Source organism: Coenobita brevimanus, chromosome 110 (genome assembly GCF_032717465.1).
Source record: "Coenobita brevimanus isolate Jiangsu-jjx chromosome 110, ASM3271746v2, whole genome shotgun sequence".
NCBI lineage: Eukaryota > Metazoa > Arthropoda > Malacostraca > Decapoda > Coenobitidae > Coenobita > Coenobita brevimanus.
In genome coordinates this window covers 29428914-29454850 of record NC_137063.1, presented here as the reverse complement: position 1 = coordinate 29454850, position 25937 = coordinate 29428914, and the positions used below count along the sequence as shown (strand labels likewise).

The window sequence follows — 25937 nt, the reverse complement described above, 5'->3', positions numbered from 1 at the left end:
ATCACTCCCTCCCCCTCCACAAAATCCTTTTCTTTGGTGAAAACCAATTGAAAACATTTAATCATTATTTCAGCTTGCACTGCCACATCTTCATAGACCTCTCCTTCTACTTTCAGTCTGGTGATTCCTTCCTTTTGTTTCAATATGCCATTAACAAATCTATAAAACAATTTGGGTTTTTCCTTACATTTGTCAATTATACCTTTTTCAAAGTTCCTTTCTTCCTCTCTACGTATTCTTGTATATTCATTTCTAGTTTTTCTATATTCTTCCTCTATTATTAGCTACCTCTCTTTCTCCAGTTGTTCCATGTCATGTCCCTCTCTTTTTTTGCTGTTATACACATTCTGTTAAACAAATCCTTCTTTCTTGTTTTCTTTCCCACACATTTTTCCATTCCTGAATTACAGAGGTCTAGAAAGATATCTCACTTCCTCTGTACCTCTCGTTTCCCTGAATTTTCTCCAATCCGCATTTTCAAAAAATTTCCTCAATCCAGTTAAGTTTGCTTTCTCAAAGTTATATCTTCCCTGCCTATAAAGCTCATCTCTAGGCACCACGTTCCTTTTTATCATCTGGAACTCAATGACCACATGATCACTTTTTCCTACAGGACACAGATATTTCAAAGATTCAATTGCCAGGTTCTTTGGTCAGCAGTAAATGTAGTCTTGCTGGTGTGTCATCACCTCTAAATCTTGTCTCTTCTTTGACCCATTGGGTTATTACATTATTCATTGCTATATGTAACAATATAATGCCCCAGGAATCTTCACTGTCTCCTGACTCCCATTCCTCCCAGTTCACCTCTTTACAATTAAAATCACCCATCAGAATTATGTTGTTGCTTTTCTCAATCACTTTCTGCAGATAAATAACCATGTCTGACAACATCTCCTGGTATTCATCATTCCATGCCCTTGTGTTAGGGGGAACATATACCACTGTGATGTCTCTCTTGCCATTCTCTCCAGTTTCTAGTTTCATATTTATCACTTCACCCTTACCCTCTCCCAGTTCCACATTTTCCACACTGATGATGTTCTTCACTGCTATCATCACTCCTCCTCCTGTTCTTTCTTTTCTGTCTCTTCTTTGCAGTTTGTATGTACCATCTCCCATATGGATATCAATATCCTCTCTTAACTTGGTCTCTACAAAGCACATAATCTCTGGTTCATGTACCCTCAAGTAATCATTTATTTCTAACCTTGCTGATATTAAACCATCAACATTAGCATATGCCACTTTTCAACTTTTTTCGTTGTTCTTTATTCCCTCTTCTCTCCCTCTCTCCATCGGTACCACTTCCTTAATTTCTGATCCATAACTCGCCAACAGAACACTGTCTTCTCTTCCTACATTCTCTGTTCGTTTTTTGCCTTTCCTTCCTTTATTAGCTCCTTTATCTTAGCTCTTTCTTCCTCATTTGCATCTCTTCTTATCCAAACATTCTTGAACTCCTCTTTTTCTGATAATTTCCATGTTCTGTTGATTACTTCATTTACCATTACCTGCGAAATAACTTTAAAGTGCCCTCACCCCTCCTTCCTCGTACTTTCCTTACCCAAACACTTCTTCAGTCTCTCCTTGAGCTTCGTTGTTACCCTCCATAACTACTGATATCATCTCTTTAGCCTTACTCAGTTCTTCTTTTTCTCTTTCTAACCTTACTGTCATACATTTTTCTTTTACTCCTGAAATTATCACATTTGTTCTTGTCTCCTACATCTCTAAAGATTCTCTACTTCTTAGTACCCTAACCACTTCCTTTTCCTTGCTTTGTTCTATAATCTCTTTTAAATGTATATTTCCTTCCTCTTGAATTTTCCTCCATCCCTTGTGTTGCTCCTTGATTTCCTTAACCCTTACACCGTGGGCATGTTTCCCAATGTTTTGCGTCTCCAGCGGGGTTATTCGGGCTCCGACAGACTCTCAAAAAATATTTGCCAAAAATCAGTTATTAGTCCTAGAAAATTAAAATTACATATGCATATGGCACATACCTTCAGCTTTCTCCTGGGATGTTTGTTGAGCCTTCGTCGATTACCGTAGGACTTGTGGAGACCTCTGAAGTTGGGTAATGAAGTCTCCACTTTACACTTCCCGACAACCCGTAATATGATTACCACAGCCAGATATTAACACTATAAACACTACTCTATGATTATCAAGTAGTTTGGGATCCATACTCCAAATAAAAACCACTCTGAAAGCAATGAAAATTATGAGCGCGTATGACCTTCCCACTTACGCTAGTTCGCTGTTGGTATTCTGTCATTTATTATTCATAAAACCCCTCACACTTTATATTTCTATTACTATATAACACTTATATATATCTACAGTCTTTATCCATAAGTTTCCTTCAGTAGTATTAGTTTATTGTCACTGTAGGGATTCAATTTCTATCAGTAAAATACGTAGCATTCACTTTCTCGTCCTGTATACTAGCATTGAGAGTGAATGTCACTTTCACCTTCACTCTCATAACTCATAGTATTCAGACATGCTAGAGTGAAACTTTCACTTTCATTACTCCTAGGGTATATACTCGTATTCTTATATTACTACTCATTTACATTTCTATTTACGTTCTCTATTTTATTTACGTTATTTACATTTCTATTTTATTTACATTGTGTTATGCACTGTCACTTGAAGTAACTTATAAAACTATTTTCCACTGTTCACGTATATTTACATTAATTACTTTCACTTGCTGTTTACACATTATTTACACATTATTTACAATTCCACTTGCACTGTTTTACTCAATAGAAAGGTCGTAGTCACTCTTTTATCAATTGTCAGCCCTTTACCTCTTTCCACACGAGGTTTAGTAGGGGGTAAAGGTCACAGGGCCCTTTGCATGGGGGTGAAAAGTCCCTGAAGTTAGCAAGAGCAAACAGACGTACCTCCACATTGGAAGATTAGAGTGAACTGATAAGGGTGGGCCGGGGTGGTGGCCTACCTAGGGAAATGCATGACTGCCAACGTTAGCCTCTTGACAGCGGCTAATATATAGCAGTGAAATGATTGGCAGGAAATCTAGACAATACATTATAAATTAGGTAGTTCCAGGTGAATGTAAATATCACTTAGGCTTCTCCCTTCCCTCCTCATATGTATATTTATTACGAAAATAGATTATACAGCATATTTCAAGGGGAAATAAAGAGCGAAAATTAGCGAACGAGTGCACGTGAGGTGTTGTCAGGTGATAATTAGCCAATTCCAGGTGTATGGCACTCCCACTTACCTTATTTCTTTCTTGTATATATTATTTGGTATAAGAATAGGGCATAGGGCTTATTTCAATGGATGAAATCAGTGAAAAATTCCAGGGAAGATTTACTTGGCATAGCACGGCCGGGCAGGTGAGAGGATAGGGTAATGGAGAGGGGGTAGGGAGGGGAGTCAAGAACGGGGAGAAATGGCTAAATTGTCAACAATGGATGGGAGTACAGATGAGATTAGGAATGCTGACTAATGTTGGACATTGGCAGTACTGATAGATGATACAAGCCACCACTTGGAAGCCCAGGTGAATTCAAAATAACACAGAATCACAAAAGCGACGCCCCGTGGTATGATCACTTCCTCCCAAGCGTCACGAAAGTGACACCCCGCGGTTAAGGGGTTAATATGCTCATCTTGCATCCTTAATTTTGATTCTTGCTCATCTAGTTTACTTTTCATCCTGTCCCTTTCTTCTTCCAACCTCTTATTTTCCCTTGAGCTGTTTTATTTCATTTGAGGCAGATTCATTACTCAATTTTAATTCTGTAACTTGCCCATCTCTTCAGCACTGAGTGTGCAGACGCTTCCCAACTTGGTCTGATGTATCTTAATCTCTTTCTCCTGTTCTAAGGTCCATTCCTCCAACTCTCTAATTATTGTCCATACCTTTTTTAAGTCCTGGATATTCCTCTCTGCCATTTTCTCCACTCCTGCTACTCTTGTTTGGTTCAGTTTAGTACTTCCTTTACTCTTGTCCTCATAGGAGAAGCCCGCCAATTCACCGCCATCAGATGTAAACAATGAACCACCTCCTTCCGCCATGATGCAACCTACAAAATCTTTCTACTTCCACAGTATTTTGTACTCTTGTTTGACTGAAATCCTCGTTTTTTTTCACTAATATCAGACGGGACCACCACTGATGTATTCATTCACATAATCACAATAGGCTGGTCTCCTTTTCGCCACTGATTCGGTGATTATTTCCCCACGATCCACAAAAAGCTCCGTCTGTGTGTGTGTGTGTGTGTGTGTGTGTGTGTATTTACCTATTTGTATTTACCTACTTGTAGTATACAGGAATTGAGCAATGCTCGTGTTGTCCTGTCTCCATATCCACATTTATCAAGTCTACCTTTACACACATGAATGTTTTTCTCATGCACCACCTCTTTGTCTAAGTCGTTCCAAATATTTAAGTATTTACCTAATATACCTAATTGTGATGACTGTACACGGAATGTACTACGCTCGTGGGTTTCCGTCGCTGTTTCTCAATAAGTCAAATTTAGCTTTAAACTCGTTTAAGTTTTTAGACTGGACGATCTCTTTGTCCAGGCTATTCCATAAGTCTATACTTCTGTAAGGAAAGCTATATTTCTTGATATCCTCCAAGCAGCTTGACTTTTTCAATTTCATTCCGTGTCCTCTTATCCCATACAAACAGATCTTCTCGGTCAATTTTATTTACTCCCACCATGGTCCTGAACACTGCAATCATGTCTCCCCTCTTTCTCCTTTCCTCTAAGGAAGGCAAATCCAGTTTTTCCAGCCTCTCTCTGTATGACAGGTCTGTCAGACTGGGGACCATCTTGGTTGCTGTTCTTTGTATTCTCTCAACCTTGTTTATATCTTTCTTTTTGTGTGGGGACCATACTACCGCTGCATATTCTAACCTGGGGCGGATCATGGCCAATATCAATTTTTTCATCATCTCCTCATCCATATAATGAAATGCTACTCTTATGTTAGTCAAGAGTTTATAAGTCTCTCCAACTATCTTGTTAATGTGCTTTTCTGGTGAGAAACTATCTTGGACCAGCACTCCCAAATCTTTCTCTTCTTTCCTTTTTGTGATTAATTCATTACCCAACAAATAATTCAGTGATGGCCTCCTGGTACTTTAATCCATTTCCAATATTTTACATTTCTTTGCATTAAATATCATTTCCCAGGTCCGGCTCCAATCATGTATCCTATCCAAATCCTCCTGCAGTATTTTACAATCCTCTTCAACCTCTACCTTCCTCAAGATCTTTACATCATCAGCAAACAGACTTGCATAACTGTTCACTCCATCTACCATATCATTTACGTAAATCAGGAGCATTACATGATTGCAGTGTTCACCGAGCCTTGAGGGACTCCACTTGTTACTTCCCTCCATCCAGACATCCTATCCTTTATTACTGTCCTCATTTGTCTGCCTCTCAAAAAGTCTTTCATCCATTCCAGAAGTTTCCCCTTCAGTCCTCCTATATATTCTAGTTTCCACATTAGTCTCTTATGAGGTACTTTGTCAAAGGCCTTCTCTAAGTCTAAGTACACACAATCCACCCAACCATCTCTCTCCTGTACCACGTCAATCACTCTTCAGTAAAAGCTCAACAAGTTAGAAACACATGACCTTCCACTTCTGAATCCAAACTGACATTCAGCCAAAATATTCATCTCTTCCAGATATTTTATCCATCTGTCTTTCAGGATTCTCTCACACAATTTTGCGACCATGCTGGTTAGAGACACTGGTCTATAATTCAGGGGTTCTTCCCTGTTTCCTCCCTTGTAAATTGGTACCACATTTGCCCTCTTCCATTCTTGTGGCACTTTTCCCTCTTCCAGTGAGCATACGATTAAACTGTGAATTTTATCCGCCAGTTGTTCTCTGCATTCCTTCAGTACCCAATTAGAAACTCCATCAGGTCCTGGGGCTTTCCTTACATCTTGAGTTTCCAGTAATTTATACACTTCCTGTACCTCCACTTTTATATCTCTTATCACCGGAACATTTCTAATCACTCCCTCCCCTTCCACAAGCTCCTTTTCTTTAGTGAAAACTGACTGGAAACGTTTGTTCATTATTTCTGCTTGCATTGCCGCATCCTTAAAGATCTCTCCTTCTACTTTCAGTTTGGTGATTCCTTCCTTTTGTTTCAGTTTGCCATTAACAAATCTATAAAACAGTTTGGGTTCATCCTTGCATTTGTCTATTATACCTTTTTCAAAATTCCTTTCTTCTTCTCTACGTATTCTTGTGTATTCATTTCTTGTTCTTTTATATTCTTCCTTTGTTCTCTTGTTACCTCTCTTTCTCCAATTGTTCCACGCCTTATCTCTCTCTTTTTTTGCTATCATACACCTTCTATTAACCCCTTAACCGCGGGTATTGTTTTGGTCTGACTGTCCTCTCCCACGGGGGTTTCAGCCAAATGTAAACAAACCTTTAAACCTTAATAACTCTGCACAGAATAAAGCTAGAGAAAAAAATGGTACCATTAGAAAGTACAAACCTTCAGCTTTCCATTGATGTAGGTTTCATGACTTCGTTGACTTTCACAGGACGGGGAGAGCCGTTAGAAGTGAGGGGTGTGAAATAACTATTTTACGCCCCACACACCAGTACCAAATGCCAACCACTCTCTCATAATAGTAATATAAACATATATGAACACTGTACATACGATAAACACCCACTCTGTGTTCACTGAGGTAGGTAAAAGGCACTTCCCTGCGGCTGCACCCGCTCTTCACTGCGGCTGCGCCTCACTTCACTGCGGCGGCACCCGCTCACTGACGTTTCCTGCGATCTTTTCACTCTTTCTAACTTCTAATATTATTTTACATATAATATGGGCAATGTACATTATATTTACAATGCACTTATTACTATATTGCGTCACTGGCGCATCACAGAATTACATAAGTGCCGCAGAATTCCACAAGTGCCGCAGATTCTCTTATTACAATATCACTTATTATACTGGCCAATATTTCCTTTATTTTCTAGGCAAAATATCCCTTATTACTACATTATCCATTATACAATTATTGGCAAAGCACGTCACTGTCGCATCACTATATATCACTGTCACTTTCAGTATTTACTCAGAGAGTGGTACTCAGCAAAGCACGGGGTTACACATAGAGCGACTTGGCATTCAAGGCACTGGTGTGTGCTCATTTTTCTCGTCGTAGGCCTTCGTGTGGTGGTTGAACATACTCTGCAGCGGCCCTGTGACAACCTGCCGCCTGCTTTAGGAGGCAATTTCACAAGCTGGTGCCGGCTCATGTAATTGCGGCACTCAAGACGGTCAGGTTGTGTGTCAGAGTGTCGCCTCGGGATCAATGCCGTCACCTGACCAAATCGTTCAAGTAGCTGCTGCACGACAGTCTTGGAAAACTGTCTCAGTGATGGTTGCCTTATGCCCCCGACTTGTGTCTTGTAAAGAATGAAGGCATTGAGCATGCACATATCGAGCATGTGCAGGCAAGCCTTCCTGTACCATCGGGTGTTTCTCCTGAGACAGTCTATTTCGCCAATCATCATATCAGACTTATCAACGAGTCTCATATTTACATTATAATCAATGACGGCATCAGGCTTCATGATTGGCTCTCCCGTCCTGTAGCTGACCTTCCCAGTTCTCTTCATTTCCCCCTTGTGGATGGTGCTGATCATATTGACGACCTTCTTGTCATGCCACCTGATCGCAAGAAGCTTGTCTGACTTCTTCAGGTGAACATCTCCCCTGGATGATGATGATGCTTCGGGAAACTAGGCCACTCTTTCCTATAGCTCCGTACAGTGCCAACAGTGCCAATGCCGTGTTCAGCAAGGTATTTGGAGAGTTTCGGTGCTGTGTAATAATTGTCTGTGTACAGCACATGATTACCACCAAAATACCTCTCCATCAGCACTTTTACAACGGAGCCAGAGAAGCCAAGGGGGTCTTTCCTGTTCACATCCATTGTGCTAGCCGAGTAAATGACAAAATCCATTATATACCCCGTCTCACAGTCACACAGCACAAAGAACTTTATCCCAAAGCGGTGGCGTTTGCTGGGGATGTACTGCCTGAATTTGAGACGTCCTCTGAACAATACCAGGGACTCGTCTATGACGACTTTCTGCATAGGCCTGAAAAATCGCATAAATCGATCCCTAATCTTGTTGAGGAAATCCCTCACTTTCCACAAAGGGTCAGTTTGGGACGGGTTGTCATTGTCAGCGAAGTGCAGGTATCCAAGCAGCTGTCGGAACCGATCCCGTGACATATACTTCCCGAATATGGGGATAGTAGTTATGTCATCCACGAGCCAGTACTCCTCCAACTCATGTCTCTTTATATGGGCCATCAAAAACATGAGTGCAAAAAAAAACATACAGCTCTCTGATCCCGACAGGCAACCACGACACTTGCTTTGGTGAGCCAATAGGTCCCCGCCCTTCTGCTGCACACTGAGTTGCATACCTATTGGTCTCATCGCTGACATGCTGCACAATTTCATCATCAAGGAAGGCCAGGAAGTAATCAACAAACTCATCACCTGCGTTGCATGGGAAGGCAGGCTGTATTCCAGCATTTGTCATATCAAACGGTGGATTGTGTGGCTGGAAATCTCCACCGTCAGTCCAAACAAATGCATCAACTTGCCCTGTGCGTGGTTCAGTGGCAGGGGCAGGTTGCATTCCACTCGTTTCCCCGTGAGAAGGAGCTGATGTAGAGGCAATGGGTGAGGCAGGAGGTGAGGCAGGAGGCAAGCGGGAGGTGGGTGAGGCAGGAGGCAACGGGGAGGGGGGTGAGTGCGGGGGCGGTGAGTGGGGGGGTGGCGCGGGTGAGGGAACTGAGCGGGGGGCAGGCGGGGGGGTTTCTGACCTGGTGCGTGGTGAAACTTGACCCTTTCTACCCCGCTTATCGCCTCGCTTATCGCCCAGCTTTGCCCTCCAACTGCCACGCATCCCCTTTGTTCTAGGCCTGCCTGCACGGCCTGCACGGCCTGCCTTCCCTCGCTTTGCAGGCTTTGGTAATTCGTACTCCTCAGATGATGTAGACTGAGGAGAGGGCACGACAGATGATGATGATGATGATGTGAGGGCAATTGGGCTAGGGGAACGGGAAATTGATGGGAAATGCGTACTAGGGCCTGGTGTGGGAGACGTGAGCCTGCGCTTCACTCCCTTCCCACGTGCAATACCAGATTTGCCCATAGGAGCCTTTCCTTTCCCAGAGTAAGTTGGGGGTGGTGGGGGGAATCAACACGATCACTTTCATCACTGTCACTATCAATGGAAAATGGTTCACCACCAATCACTGCCAAATCATCACTGCTTGCTGTGAGTGTGTCACTTTCACTGCCACAATCAAGAGTAGTACTTACAGTTTTGTCCAGCTCAGTTCTAATTTCAGGAGTGCTCAACCCCTTCTGCCTCGCCGTCGGCAGTTCCTTTACCGGTGTAGAGGTAGAGGGAACACTAGCACTAAACATTGTAGAGGAGGAAGCGAGCGACGATGAGTCGGGACGGAGCGCCATTATCACACACAGAGCTGGACAGATACTGACTGACGCGGGTCAGGGCAGGGGTGGGGGGGGGCCCCTCGGGGTTGGAGGAGGGAGGTGTGGGATGGCTGGTGTGAAAGAACTCGACAGCTACTCTTGCGTGAGAATATTTGCGCGCCGGGAAAACGTGCGGTGTTCAAAATATTCACGATCATTCCAGAATGCCACCCGCGGTTTGGTCCAGTTTTGTCGCCGTCATTCTGGAATGACACCCGCGGTTAAGGGGTTAAACCACTCCTTTTTCCTGTTTTCTTTCCCTCTTACTCTTGGTACAAATTTTTCCACTCCCAAATTATAGAGGTCTAGAAAGATATCCCACTTCCTCTGTATCTCTCTTGTTTCTCTGAATTTTCTCCAATCCGCATTTTCAAAAAAAGTTTCTCAATCCTGTAAAATTTGGTTTCCCAAAGTTGTATCTTCCCTGTCTATGAAGCTCGTCTCTTGGCTCGACGTTCCCTATTAACATCTGGAACTCAATGACCACATGATCACTTTTTCCTAAAGGACAGAGATATTTCAATGATTCTATTACATCGGGTTCTTTGGTGAACAGTAAATCTAACCTTGCTGGTGTGTCCTCACCTCGAAACCGTGTCTCTTCTTTGACCCATTGCATCATCACATTATTCATTATTATATTTAATAACATAGTGCCCCATGAATCCTCGCCGCCTCCCGAGTACCATTCCTCCCAGTTCACCTCTTTACAGTTAAAGTCACCCACTAAAATTATATTATTGCTTTTCTCAATTATTTTTTTGCAAATAGCTAGCCATATCTGACAACATCTCATGGTATTCGTCATCCTTCCATGCTCTCGTCTTTGGGGGAACATACACTACCGCCATATCTCTCTTAACATTCTCTCCAGTTTCTAATTTCATATATATCACTTCAGCCCTGCCTTCTCCCATTTCCACAGTATCTACATTTATGTTGTTCTTCACTGCTATCATCACTCCTCCTCCCTTTTTTTCTTTCCTGTCTTTTCTCCACAGTTTGTATTTACCATCTCCCAAATGAACATCAATATCTTCTCTTAATTTGGTCTCTACAAAGCACATGACATCAGGTTCATGTTCTCTCAGGAAATCGTTAATTTCGATCCTTGTCGATATGAAACCATCAACATTAGTATATATCACCTTCAAATTATTTTTGACGTTTTTAATACCCTCTTCCCTCCTACTCTCTATCCGTACCACTTCCTCAACTTCTGATCTTTCACAGCCATCCCCCTTAGTTACCTTCACTTCTATTTCCTTAAATACCACTTCCTTACTTTCATATCCAATACTCTCCAAAAAAAAGTATTACATTCTTCCTCTGTCCTCTTATCATTTTTTCCCTTTACTTCTTCCTTTAATGATTTTAAAACTTCTCTTTCTTCTTCATTCAGATCTTTTCTTATTATAATATTTTCCATCCCCGCCTCTTTGCTTAACCCCTTGACCGCGGGGCGTCACTTTCGTGACGCTTGGGAGCAAGGGATCATACCGCGGGGCGTCGCTTTTGTGATTCTGTGTTATTTTGAATTCACCCGGGCTTCCAAGTGGGGGCTTGTATCATCTATCAGTACTGACAATGTCCAACACTAGTCAGCACTCCTAATCTCATCTGTACTCCCATCCATTGTTGACAATTTAGCCATTTCTCCCCGTTCTTGACTCCCCTCCCTACCCCCCCTCCATTACCCTATCCTCTCGCCTGCCCGGCCATGCTACGCTAAGTAAATCTTCCCTGGAATTTTTCACTGATTTCATCCATTGAAATAAGCCCTATGTCGTATTCTTATACCAAATAATATATACAAGAAAGAAATAAGGTAAGTGAGAGTGCCATACACCTGGAATTGGCTAATTATCACCTGACAACACCTCACGTGCACTCGTTCGCTAATTTTCGCTGTTTTTTTCCCCTTGAAATATGCCGTATAATCTATTTTCGTAATAAATATACATGTAAGGAGGGAAGGGAGAAGCCTAAGTGATATTTACATTCACCTGGAACTACCTAATTTATAATGTATTGTCTAGATTTCCTGCCAATCATATCAGTGCTACACAAAGCTGTTTCAAGATTTAACATTGGTAGCTCTGATTATATATCTCCTAAGTAGGCCTCTAATCTATTTTCATAATAAATATACATGTAAGGAGGGAAGGGAGAAGCCTAAGTGATATTTACATTCACCTGGAACTACCAAATTTATAATGTATTGTCTAGATTTCCTGCAAATCATATCAGTGCTAGACTTAGCTGTTTCAAGAAGTAATATTGGTAACTCTGAATAACCCCTAAAAAGGCCTCCAGGGCAGCTGGCTGGCCCTGCGTTATCAGTGTACTCTCATCTTCCGAAGTGAGAGGACGTATGTTTCATCTTGCTGACTTCAAGGCCTTTTTTCACCCCCATGCAAATGGCTCTGTGACCTTTACCCCCTACTAAACCTCGTGTGGAAAGAGGTAAAGGGCTGACAATTGATAAAAGAGTGACTACGATCTTTCTATTGAGTAAAACGGTGCAAGTGGAATTGTAAATAATGTGTAAATAATGTGTAAACAGCAAGTGAAAGTAATGAATGTAAATATACGTGAACAATGGAAAATAGTTTTATAAGTTATTTCAAGTGACAGTGCACAACACAGTGTAAATAAAATAGAAATGTAAATAACGTAAATAAAATAGAGAACATAAATAGAAATGTAAATGAGTAGTATTATAAGAATACGAGTATATACCCTAGGAGTAATGAAAGTGAAAGTTTCACTCTAGCATGTCTGAATGCTATGAGTTATGAGAGTGAAGATGAAAGTGACATTCACTCTCAATGCCAGTATACAGGACGAGAAAGTGAATGCTACGTATTTTACTGAAAGAAATTGAATCCCTACAGTGACAATAAACTAATACTACTGAAGGAAACTTATGGATAAAGACTGTAGATATATATAAGTGTTATATAGTAATAGAAATATAAAGTGTGAGGGGTTTTATGAATAATAAATGACAGACTACCAAGAGCGAACTAGTGCCAGTGCGACGATCAGACGCGCTCGTAATTTCCATTGCTTTCACAGTGTTTTTTTTTTTGAGTATGGATCCCAAACTACTTGAAAATTGTTGAATAGTGTTTATAGTGTTTGTATCTGGCTGTGGTAATCATATTACGGGTTGTCGGGAAGTGTAAAGTGGAGACTTCGTTACCCTACTTCAGAGGTCTCCACGAGTCCTACGGTAACCGACGAAGGCTCAACAATCATTCCACGAGAAAGCTGAAGGTATGTGCCATAAGCATATGTAATTTTATTATTCTAGGACTAATAACTGATTTTTGGCAAATATTTTTTGAGAGTCTGTCGGAGCCCAAATAACCCCGCGGCACACGCAAGTCATTGGTAAACAAGCCCGCGGTGTAGGGGTTAATTTCCAGGTCACTTTAAGTATCTCATTTATTACACTTTCTGATGTAAACTTGACTCTCATTGGTCTTGTTTCCCCTTTCTTAAAAGGCCCTATCCTCCTTACTTCCTCAATTAATTTTACCCACTTGTCTCCTTCGGGGTCAATCTTGCCTAATATTCCTCTCACCAGGTTCATGTCTCTCTCGAGTCTTACGAACCTAACCTTTTCTTCCTCTTCCCTGTTTCCAAATATTACTATACATCTGTTCCTTTCTACAGTTTCTCTCACTATTTTCTCTTTTTTCTTCAGTATTTTCACTACATTTTCTTCCATTTTTTTCTTGTTCATTTCCCTTTCTTCCTGGATGATCTCTCTTAAGCTGACCACTTCTTTCTGTTCTTCTTCTACGTGTGCCCACTTTGCCTTATGCTCTTCTAATACATTACTCACCTTCTTCATTTTATTAGTACTCTCTTCTAGTTTCCTCCTAAATTCAACATTTTCCCGCTTCAAATTTCTAATCTCTTCATTCGCTGTTTCATTGGATTGGATCAGACTCTGTATGGTAGTATCCGTATTTTCAGACACATCCTTTATCACTAGATTCTCTACTTTCTTTTCAAGTTCACTAATCTTCATAATTAATGTTTTAACCAGGTCCATGACATTGGTATTTGTATCAAATCCTTGAAATTCGAGTCCCTCACTGTTTACATTTTCGGCCATGTTTGATGTTAAGTACCAAAACAGCTGTTACCGCAAAAAACTACAAACATTCATGTATACTCTAGCCAATAAATCTTTACATTTTTGGTAGTCTATTAACTTTCATTATTTGAAATTTAAGACAAGACCTTAGGAGACAGGACAGACAAAATTCCTGAAACTACTTAAGGTTAGCAGCGATGGCTGGGACGTTTGATCTCTCCGGCTGTTCATTCGTGTGTGTGAACTCGGTACACCTGTTACAGAGTCTCAGGCCCCCTCCCCTGTGTGTGTGTGTGTGTGTGTGTGTGTGTGTGTGTGTGTGTGTGTGTTCTATTTGTAGTATACAGGAATTGAGCGATGCTCGTGCTGTCCTATCTCCATATCCACATTTATCTAGTTTACTTTTACACACATGAATGTTTTTCTCCTGTACCACCTTTTCGTCTAATTCGTTCCAAATACTTATGTATTTACCCAATATACCTAATTGAGATACACACGAAATATGCTATGCTCGTGGGTTCCCATCGCTGTTTTTCAGTAAGTCAGATTTAGCTTTAAGCTTATTTAAATTTTTTGATTGGACGATCTCTTTGTCAAGGCTATTCCATAAATCTATACTTCTGTAAGGAAAGCTATGTTTCTTGATATCCTTCAAGCAGCTTGACTTTTTCAATTTCATTCCGTGTCCTCTTGTTACTCTCTTATCCCATAAAAACAGATCTTCTCGGTCAATTTTATCTACTCCCACCATGGTCCTGAACACTGCAATCATGTCTCCCCTCTTTCTCCTTTCCTCTAAGGAAGGCAAATCCAGCTTTTCCAGCCTCTCTCTGTATGACAGATCTGCCAGACTGAGAACCATCTTGGTTGCTGTTCTTTGTATTCTCTCAATCTTGTTTATATCTTTCTTTTTGTGTGGGGACCACACTACTGCTGCATATTCTAACCTGGGGCGGATCATGGCCACTATCAATTTTTTCATCATCTCCTCATCCATATAATGAAATGCTACTCTTATGTTAGTCAAGAGTTTATAAGTCTCTCTACCTATCTTATTAATGTGCTTTTCAGGTGACAAACTATCTTGGACCAGCACTCCTAAGTCTTTCTCTTCTCTCATTTTTGTGATTAATTCATTACCCAACAAATAATTCAGTGATGGCCTCCTGGTACTTTTACCCATTTCCAATATTTTACATTTCTTTACATTAAATTTCATTTCCCACATCCGGCTCCAATCATGTATCCTATCCAGATCCTCCTGCAGCATTTTACAATCCTCCTCAACCTCTACCTTCCTCAAGATCTTTACATCATCAGCAAACAGACTTGCATAACTGTTCACTCCATCTACCATATTTACATAAATCAGAAACATTACTGGCGCCAACACCGAGCCTTGGGGGACTCCACTTGTTACTTCCCTCCATCCAGATATCCTATCCTTTATTACTGTCCTCATTTGTCTGTCTCTCAAAAAGTCTCTCATCCATTCCAGGAGTTTCCCCTTCAGTCCTCCTATATATTCTAGTTTCCACATTAGTCTCTTATGAGGTACCTTGTCAAAGGCCTTCTCTAAGTCTAAGTACACACAATCCACCCAATCATCTCTCCCCTGTACCAAGTCAATCGCTCTTGAGTAAAAGCTCAACAAGTTAGAAACACATGACCTTCCACTTCTGAATCCAAACTGACATTCGGCCAAAATATTCATCTCTTCTAGATATTTTATCCATCTGTCTTTCAGGATTCTCTCGCATAATTTTGCGACCATGCTGGTTAGAGACACTGGTCTATAATTCAGGGGTTCTTCCCTGTTTCCTCCCTTATAAATTGGTACCACATTTGCCCTCTTCCATTCTTTTGGCACTTTCCCCTCTTCCAGAGAACACATGATTAAACTGTGAATTTTATCTGCCAGTTGTTCTCTGCATTCCTTCAGTACCCAATTAGAAATTCCATCAGGTCCTGGGGCTTTCCTTACATCTTGGGTTTTCAATAATTTGTACACTTCCTCCTACCTCCACTTTTATATCTTTTATCACTGGTACATTTCTAATCACTCCCTCCCTTTCCACGAACTCTTTTTCATTAATGAAAACTGATTGGAAACATTTGTTCATTATTTCAGCTTGCATTGCTGCATCTTTATAGACCTCTCCTTTTACTTTCAATTTGGTGATTTCTTCCTTTTGTTCCAGTTTGCCATTAACAAATCTATAAAACAGTTTGGGTTCATCCTTGCATTTGTCTATTATACCTTTTTCAAAATTCCTTTCTTCTTCTCTACGTATTCTTGTGTATTCATTTCTAGTTCTTTTATATTCTTCCTTTGTTTTGTTGTTACCTCTCTTTCTGCAGATGTTCCACGCCTTATCTCTCTCTCTTTTTTTGCTATCATACACCTTCTATTAAACCACTCCTTTTTCCTGTTTTCTTTCCCTCTTGCTCTTGGCACAAATTTTTCCACTTCCAAATTATAGAGGTCTAGAAAGATATCCCACTTCCTTTGTATCTCTCGTTTCTCTGAATTTTCCCCAATCCGCACTTTCAAAAAATTTTCTCAGTCCTGTGAAATTAGCTTTCCCAAAGTTGTATCTTCACTGTCTATGAAGCTCGTCTCTTGGCTCGACGTTCCCTATTATCATCTGGAATATAATGACAACATGATCACTTTTTCCAATAGGACAGAAATATTTCAATGATTCTATTACATCGGGTTCTTTGGTAAACAGTAAATCTGACCTTGATGGTGTGTCCTCACCTCGGAACCGTGTCTCTTCTTTGACCCATTGCGTCATCACATTATTCATTATTATATTTAATAATACTGTATAGTGCCCCACGAGTCCTCGCTGCCTCCTGAGCCCCATTCTTCCCAGTTCACCTCTTTACAGTTAAAGTCACCCACCAAAATTATATTGTTGCTTTTCTCAATTGTTATTTGTAAATAACTAGCCATATCTGACAACATCTCCTGGTATTCGTAAGCATTCCATGCTCTCGTCTTAGGGGGAACATACCCTACCGCCATGTCTCTCTTGACTTTCTCTCCAGTTTCTAATTACATATATATCATAACTTCATATATATGTGCGTGTGTGTGAGAGAGAGAGGGGGGGGGGAGGGAATATTGAATGTAAAGAAGTCTGAAACTATAGGACTACTTTCGGAAGGTGACAAAATATACGACTGAGGGTGGAAAATTAATGTAAAGTCATCCGATGAATAATAAAATGGAAGCAAAATAGGGAGCAAATGATGAGAGATCACTTAAGGGAAGATGAATGGTTGGAGAACTTTTTAGTATTCTGAAGGGTGGGATGATTAGGACAGAGATGATGAGGACAAGTATGGAAGCTTACTACTTCCAAAACTCTCATAAGGGAATGCAACTTGGACAGTGTGTGTAATGGATCTTTCTAGGTTACAGGCTGTAGAAATGATGTTTTTCAGAACAGCTGCAGATAAAAGCAGGATGGAAGGTGTAAGTAACAGAAAATATTATGAGCATTTGAAATGGAAGAAATGGGGCAATAGGACAAAATGTGAAATTTTAGAAATAAACAACACAGCACAATATAATACCTGTAAACATTAAATTTACATACACCTATGCAATACTCACCAATAAAGCTGGTGATGAGATTGTTGTATTTGTGATCGCCGAGGTACTTCATTATTGTGACATGGGGAACCTGCTGCTGCTCTGGTATAAGGTACATCAATACAGGTGCTACCTTCTGCTGTGCATTGATAATGCACTCAATGTCTGTTAATGATGATACTTTGTCTGCCAGGCTGGAAAAACAGAGCAGGGTGGAAAAACATTAGTAAGATACAGTTTACAGGTCACCTTTCTCATTTAACATTCTTATTTGCAATGAACCATACAGAAATTACATAAGAATTATTGCCGATGAAAGTTCCACTGTTAATCATAAAAATGATCTGCCAGTTTCCCCCAATTTAAAGTAGCTACCAGCTGTAAGAAATAAAAGCTGTAATTGTCTGGAACATATCATCGATCTATTACAATGATCTGATAAACTGCACTGAAATTAATGCACTCAGACAGTGCCTCTGTGGGTCTCTGAATGGAAAAGAGAGGATAGCCCTAGACAATAACAACTGTACAGTTTGTCCACATTTAAAGTGGATTCACTTAAAGCTGTTCATTAGTAATGTTTCTGATTAATTAACAGCTGTTATTCATTTACAGCTGCTTGTGATCTGATGGCCATTCATTATCAAGTTGCTCTGAAATCAGAATTATGTATTTGTTGTGCTTATAACTTCTCAATCATTAACCAACATGTCTCACTTAACCCTTTAACCGCAGGCATTGTTTGGCCCCGACTGGCCTCTCCCGCGGGGGTTTCAGCCAAAATGTAATCAAACTTTAAACCTTTATAACTCTGCACAGAATAAATCTAGAGCAAAAAATATGGTACCATTAGAAAGTACTAACCTTCGGCTTTGCAATGATGTAGGTTTCATGATTTCGTTGACTATCACTGGATGGGCAGTGCCGTTAGAAGTGAGCGATCTAAAATCACTATTTTTCGCTCACACACCATTACCTTCGCTCACACACCATCACCAAATGCCAACCTCATTCTGATAATAATACTATAAACATATATGAACACTGCACATACGATAAACACCCACTCTGTGTTCACTGAGGCAGGTAAAAGGCACTGTAATTGCCCGCACTTCACTGCCACATCAGCGGTGTTGTAATCACTATTTTTCGTTCACACACCATTACCAAATGCCAACCTCACTCTGATAATAATACTATAAACATATATGAACACTGCACATACGATAAACACCCACCCTGTGTTCACTGAGGCAGGTAAAAGGCACTGTAATTGCCCGCACTTCACTGCCACATCAGCGGTGTTGTAATCACTATTTTTCGCTCACACACCATTACCAAATGCCAACCTCATTCTGATAATAATACTACAGTATAAACATATATGAACACTGCACATACGATAAACACCCACTCTGTGTTCACTGAGGCAGGTAAAAGGCACTGTAATTGCCTGCACTTCACTGCCACATCAGCGGTGTTGTCACTCACACAGCTGGACAGATACTGATGCGTGTTGGTCAGGGGTGGGGTGGGGGGCCCGGGGGGTGGGAGGTGGAGGCCCGAGGGGTGGGAGGAGGGAGGTGGGGGTCGGCTGGAGTGAAAGAACTTAATAGCTACTCTCCCTTGAAACAATTGGCGCACGGAAAAAACGCGGGGTATTCAAAATACTCACAAACATTCGAGAATGACACCCGCGGTTTGGTCCAGTTTTTGCAATGACATTCTGAGATGACACCCGCGGTTAAAGGGTTAAAGCTGTGTTACTTTAAACAGCATTTTATTTGTACACATCCTGGGTTTCAAGTGAGGACTGACTATACTTATGTGGTGTGGAAGAATGCAGTAAATCAGACAGTTAAAAATAGTCTGTCTGTCTATTGCCAGCTGCATAAATCCCAGAGGAGATGAACACACACAAATCACCATGTTGGCCTGTCTTTCATCATCAGGCTGCCTTCTCCCAATCTCACACCACCCAATAAATAAAGATCTCCACCTTATTCTTACCCCAACCCCTCCACCTTACTCACACACACACTCCTATCCAATCTCTCATTCTTCATGCACTTTGCATAGCTAAACCATCTTAGGGTACTTCTAACACTTTCCAGTGCATTTACATCAACACCACAATGCTCCTTAACTTTCTTGTTTGTCTGTCTGTCTCCACAAAACTCCATTTTTATCTCCATTCCCCTTGCACCTGATTAGTATTCTTCCAGCAAATTCCAAATTTCACTTCCTTTAATTACTTTGGATGCACCTGCAAATTTCATTAACTATTATTTATTCCAACTAACAAGAATCTTACCAATAAAACCATTCACAATTGAAACTAATGGGAATTAACAATCTTCAGTTAAAGAGTAGACTCACCTATAAAATCAACAAGTAATTCCTAAGATGGGTATGGCTTCACAAACATACAGTATATGGCCAATTTCCTTCATCCCTTGAATCCAGGTGATGTCTTTTTTAGACTATTCTTGCTGCTATCAGACAAATTTATTCCATCCATCCATCCACCATCCAATCCTACGTTGCCCCATGAGGAGCACAGGAGCCCGGGGCTAGGCAAGTTGGTCCTGACATTTAAGATGAGAGTGACCAGCCTCACTCATCCCTGAGTGGCATTACGTGAGCAATAAACCCCAACCACCCCTTGGATATAACCTTCACCAGCTCAATCCAATTAGAGTGCCATAATTACTATCAGGCACCAAAATTTAGTTATATGGTTACCACCCAGCATAGTAAATGGTTTCCTGGTGTACAGGAAACCATTTGGCTTGTCACTCAGTGCAGAGTCACCCACAGGCGGAAAGAAGAGGAATAAATGAAGGAAAGAAAGACAGAAGTGGGAGTGTAAAGTCAACCGTATGCAGAAGGATGAGGAAAGAATGAAGGAAAGACAAACAGAAGAGGATGGAAGGAAAGAAGGATGGAAGAGAGGAAAGGGCAGACACCCAAGAGCAGCACTACATCAAGTGAGTGGATGGCCAGTGCCCCCACCTACCTCTCAAACTGATAGGGTTTATTAAGGGTTTATCTAATCCCTCTAGTTCAAAATGTCTACCCTTAACATATCTATCTATCTATATACCTGGGCTGCTTCCCCCAGAAAGGGAGGTAACCGAGACAGGACGACACACTCCCCATTTATTCATCCATTCAAACACATTCATTCGCATCTTAGCCCCCAGGGGAGAACGGACAGATCCTCACCACACCACACCGCACAAGGGTCAACTGCGCAATGGAATCAGTGACATCCGCAGCAGGGCCCGACAGCAGAGCTGGTTTACCCCTGCCACATCATAACAGACCCATCCCCTTACCCACACCTGACCTGACTAGCTGATCAGACCAAATGCGGGAGAATATCCCCTCAGGGCTGCGTCATCACTTATTCATTCACAATTTCTCTCCATTTATTTCTGTCACGCACAACCACTCTTCCTTCCTCAACAGACATCCCTCTCGCATCCAGTGCTCTCTTCACACTGTCCATCCATCCTATTCGTGGTCTTCCTCTCAGCCTTACACCTCTCACATCAGATCTAGTTATCTTTTTCACCAATCGCCATTAACATATACTATCTGGAAAATGAATAAAATTAATAAGACATCCTTCGGCTCAATGGGATTTGTTTTTATATGCTGGGAAAGGAAAAAAGTGTACAAAATCATCCAGGTTCTTGTTCTCTCTGCAGAAACAAATCTTACTTACAACTGCGAAATGACTGCATTTGTACTTATGATTCTCAATAGTGAAATAAAGCATTTAGGAGTTAGACAAAGTAAGACATCGTAGTGACGGAGCCAATACTATGCAATGGCAGCCAAACAGAATAAAGTGGAAGTGCTTGGAACTGAAATGATCTACAGTGCATAATTATACTTCAGACCCTCCATTTGTGTAGCTAATGTATCCTGGAATATTACCAGGCAAATTGAAACATGTCATGAAACCTGTGTTATATGGATAACTGGTTTGGTGAAATCCCAAAATTCTCCCAAATCCCTCCTTTGGCCCTCCTGATAATTTTTTACCTCCTCCTGATCATACCTAGTACAGCATTCATTACAGACCACATAAAACCTGTAGGAACTCCACTGGGCACAGAAAATGGTTAATTAGATTGTGCAAAGTGATAAATCAGCGATCACTTACAATGACAGGGGACGGAGTGATGTCTGGGTGTCAGGGAAGAGGGTAACAGCTTATCTAACATTGAGGTAAGTGAAAAAACTGTTTTGAAAGCATTAAGTAACAAGAAAATAGCTGAAAGAACAAAAAGTATGGTGCACAGTGAGAGGTGGCAATGTGGTGAGATACACAGTGACAAGTAGCAATACAGTGAGAAACAAGAGGCAGGGTGTGAGCAATGTGTGTGCGTGGCCTGCTGATCGAGCGTAAACACACCATTTCACATCCAATAATTTTAGCAGTGTTGAATTACGACACTCTTTCCTCTTTTGTCCTTCCTTTTTTCTTTTTTTCCTCTTCTTTCTATCTACAGGTGACACTCTACACTGCATGACAACCCAAATGGTTTCCTGTTCACCAGGAAACCATTTACTATGCCGGGTGCTAACCCAGCCATATTGCAGAACTTTTGCCTATCAGAATTCTTTCATTCCCCGAACTGCATCTCTCTGGAACTCGCTTCCCCAGAGTTGTTTCCCTTCAAATTTCAACCTACAGCAGTTCAGCAGTTCGAGTCTAACTGTTACAGATATCTTATGAACAGAGGACACCAGTAATCTAGTGTATGGATTTTTTTTTTTTTTTATTCATTTGTTTTTCCTTCCTCTGTTCTGGGGGAAAAAAAAAAAAAAAAAAAAAAAAAAAAATGTGGGAAATATTTTCCCTCAGAGCAGTTGCGCTCTCTACTTTTATTATAGTTGCCCTTGGTTAAAAGCAGAGGAAATCTAGAGACCGTTGTTAACAGTTCAAGCAGTTTTTATAACCCTGAAAGTACGTTCTCTTTAATCTATCTATCTATCTATTGCCAGACGCCTCAATCCTATTTGGGGTGGCCACAAACAAATTGCCTCCAAGTCGCCCTGTCCCCCGCCATTTCACTGCCCTGCTCCCAACTCACCCCCCTCTCTCTCATATACCTCTCCACCCCATCCCTCCATCTCATCCTCGACCTCCCCCTCCCTCTTCCCCCCTCCACCTCACTCACATACACTCTCTTCGTCAGTCTTTCACCCTCCATCCTCTCCACATGGCCAAACCACCTCAGTGTGTTCCTCATAACGCTTCCTATCACATCCACATCCACACCACAACGCTCCTTTATATCCTCATTCGTCAGCCTGTCTCTCCATGTGACTCCACAGGCTCCTCTTAAATAACTCATTTCCAATGCTCTCACTCTTGACTTGTGTTCTTCCAACAACGTCCAAGCTTCACTTCCGTACGTTAGAGTTGGTATCACAATACCGTCATGTAGTAACTTTTTCACTTCCATGCTCACTTCCCTGTTTCTTATCACTGCTTTCAAAGAACCAGCAACTTTTCTTCCCTGCTGTACCCTTTCAAGCACTTCACCCTCCAAACCTCCATCCTTACTCATCACACTACCCAAGTACTTAAACGTACTCACATTTCCCAATTCCTCACCATCCAACCTCGCTGTACATTCACTGACTTCACCTCTCTCAAAGACCATCACTTTACTCTTCCCTACATTCACCTTTAGATTCCGTTTCTTACACACTCTCCCAAACTCATCCACCAAGCCTTGCAGCTCCCCTTCGTCTTCACTCAACAACACAGTATCATCTGCAAACAACAGTACAGGGAGTTTCCAAACACTATCCTCTCTCACCAGGGCCACTCCAATATCCACTACCCTACCTTGTACCTCTTTTATTACCCCATTCATGTACAGATTGAACCACCATGGAGACATGACACATCCCTGTTTCAACTCAACTTTCAAACAGAAAAATTCACTTAGTTCACCATCCACACGCACTGCAGCCTTAGCACCATCGTACATACTCTTCACAGCATTCAACAACTTCCCATCTACTCCAAATATTCTTAACACTTTCCACAATCCTTGTCTATCCACCCTGTCATATGCTTTCTCCAAATCCATGAAAGCCGCATACAACTTCTTTCCCTTCTCTAGAAATTTTTCCACTAAAGATCTAAGAATGAATATCTGATCTACACAACCTCTTCCCTTCCTAAAGCCTCCCTATTCTTCTCCAACTAATTTCTCTGTTCTTTCTCTAACTCTGTCAATAAGTATCCTACCATACACTTTTCCTGTTACACTAAGAAGACAAATGCCCCTATGATTACCACACACTTCTTTTTCCCCTTTTCCTTTGTACAAGGGAATAATTATACCTGACTTCCAATCCTCCGGGACTCTACCTTCCTCCCAGGCCAATCTGCACATCTTCCACATCCATTCTACTACTATCTCTCCCCATGCTTCAGCATTTCACCACACACTCCATCAATTCCTGGGACTTTCCCCGATTTAACTTTCTTCATTGCTTCCACAATTCTATCCTACTGATTTCTTCCTGTCTTCTCACCTCCCTCCTCCTCCCAGCCATTCCCCAGCCACTTACACTCGCATTACTTCCATCCTCTATGTTCAACAATTCCTTAAAGTGTTCTCTCCATCTGCTCACTTTTTCTCCCTTCTCCACTAGTAATCTACCATTTTTATCTTTCACTCCCCTGCTAACTTCACTTCCACCCTGTCTTACTCTTTTCACCTCTTTCCAGAACATTTTCTTACAGTCCCTCCACTTTACACTGAAATTCCTTCCAAATTCCTCATCCACTCTGTTTTTACTCTCTCTTACTAATATTTTCACCTCTCTCTTTCTTTCTACATATAACTCTCTCTTCCACCTCTCCACTTCTACGCCCCTATTTCTCATCCATTCATTGTATGCTTTCTTCTTTTGTGCCACAGCCTCACCTCTTCAGTCCACCACGCTGTTCCTTGCACCCCCCTCCGTCTTCTCTTCCTTCCACACACCACATCACATGCTGCACATATTTCTTCTGTAAATATCCTACACACACCTTCCACGTCTCCCATCTGCTCCAATTCATATTTGCCCAATCGTTCCTCCACTTCTCTCTTATACTCTGCCTTTTTCTCATCCTCTTGTAACCTTTCCACTCTCCTTGCAACTACTCCTTCCTCTCGTCTTTCCCTTCTTCTATTCCTCCATCTTACTTGAATTCTAATTCTGGCCACCACCAAGCAGTGGTCAGAAAGTCCACTCCCCCAGCCTCTATAAACTCTTGCATCCATTACACATCTTCGCATCCTTTCATCCACACACACATAGTCAATCCCTGCCTTCCTTTCATTCAGTTCACCACCCACCCTTCTCATCACTCGCCATGTATACCTGTGGATCATTTTATGCCTGAAGAGGGTATTGGCTATCACCAACCCCCTCCCACCACAAATGTCCACTAATGCACTCCCATTCTCATCTATCTCAGCAGGCACACCCCACTCACCAACTATTCCATCCACCTTCACATTCCCAACTTTACCATTCATATCACCAATCAAAAACACTCTCTCATTCCTTCCAAACTTTTCCATGCACACTTCTCTTTAATAATTCTTGTTATTGATAAATTAAATGCTACTGCGTTTAATCCTCGTGGACAACTATATATTGTAAATACATGTAATTATATGGAATTTTCCACTGACCTAAACTGCGTCTGCACGTTAGATGACGTGGCGAGGATGGAAAGATCTTTGTGTAAAAGCAGATGTGGAATTAAGATATTTACACAGTTAAAGGGAATATTTGGTTTAACTTTAATTTAATTAAAACTAAGATTAATTTGTTAGATTTGCCCTGTACATATCAAGATGTAATCTAACTGTATTTAGTACTGTAATTAATTAATAGTTGGCAAACTACCATTCTATGAGGGAGGTAGAGCTTGCCACACACCGCACTCTGTTCCTAGTCATAGTCAAGCTAGCACGTTGTACATAAGCACCTAAAGGACGCTTGATTGCTCAAGCAACTTCAGTTAAACAGCCCCATCGTCATCGGTTGTCGAGCACTCCCTCTTCACTAGCTAAGTAACCTTTACAAATTGGCCAATTCAAGGAGGGATCAGCTAAGAGATACAAGAGAAATAATTGATGTTGGTGAGTTAAGGTTAAGTTACGGTTCACCTAACCCTATGAGATGTGTTTTGAATTACTTAAGGACAACTTTATGGACAAGTAACAACCTACGAGTTGTTTATTAGGAAATACCAGAATTATTTCACATTTTGGTGCCCAGAGATAGGGCCCCGATTTGTTTACCAGAACCAATAAGTATTTTTCACATTTTTGGTGCCCCGAGTGGGCGAGTGAGGAGAGCCGATGTGTGCCAGAGCGCTTAATGTGTTTAAGACCCAAATCACACCAATAAGGGACATAAAAGACTGAAATAAATGAAAAAGAAGCATAAAATGAGGTTTCTGAGGTAGGTTCATACAATATTCAACATTCTGGGTACTTACAAGTCCCTGGCTCCTGGACTGGTACTTATGGACCCTAACCTAGCCTAACTCAGAAAAACACCTTCCTACTGCACATGCATAGCACCTAAGAC

General features: G+C 41.2%; 2 protein-coding genes across 3 annotated transcripts in view; one reads left to right on the top strand and one right to left on the bottom strand.

Annotated features, from left to right (window-relative positions):
- LOC145417526 (tryptase-like) overlaps nt 1–25937 on the top strand; it is a 386101-nt gene that overhangs the window by 46611 nt on the left and 313553 nt on the right. The gene's annotated exons all lie outside the window — the stretch shown is intronic.
- LOC145417451 (transmembrane protein 53-like) overlaps nt 1–25937 on the bottom strand; it is a 208102-nt gene that overhangs the window by 13149 nt on the left and 169016 nt on the right. The window contains exon 6 of one of the 2 annotated variants that reach the window (XM_080286144.1): nt 17325–17497. The exons of the other annotated variant lie outside the window; for it this stretch is intronic. Within the exon in view, the coding sequence (XP_080142270.1) occupies nt 17325–17497 (173 nt within the window). The remainder of the gene's footprint in view (nt 1–17324; nt 17498–25937) is intronic. 2 annotated transcript variants of the gene reach the window in all.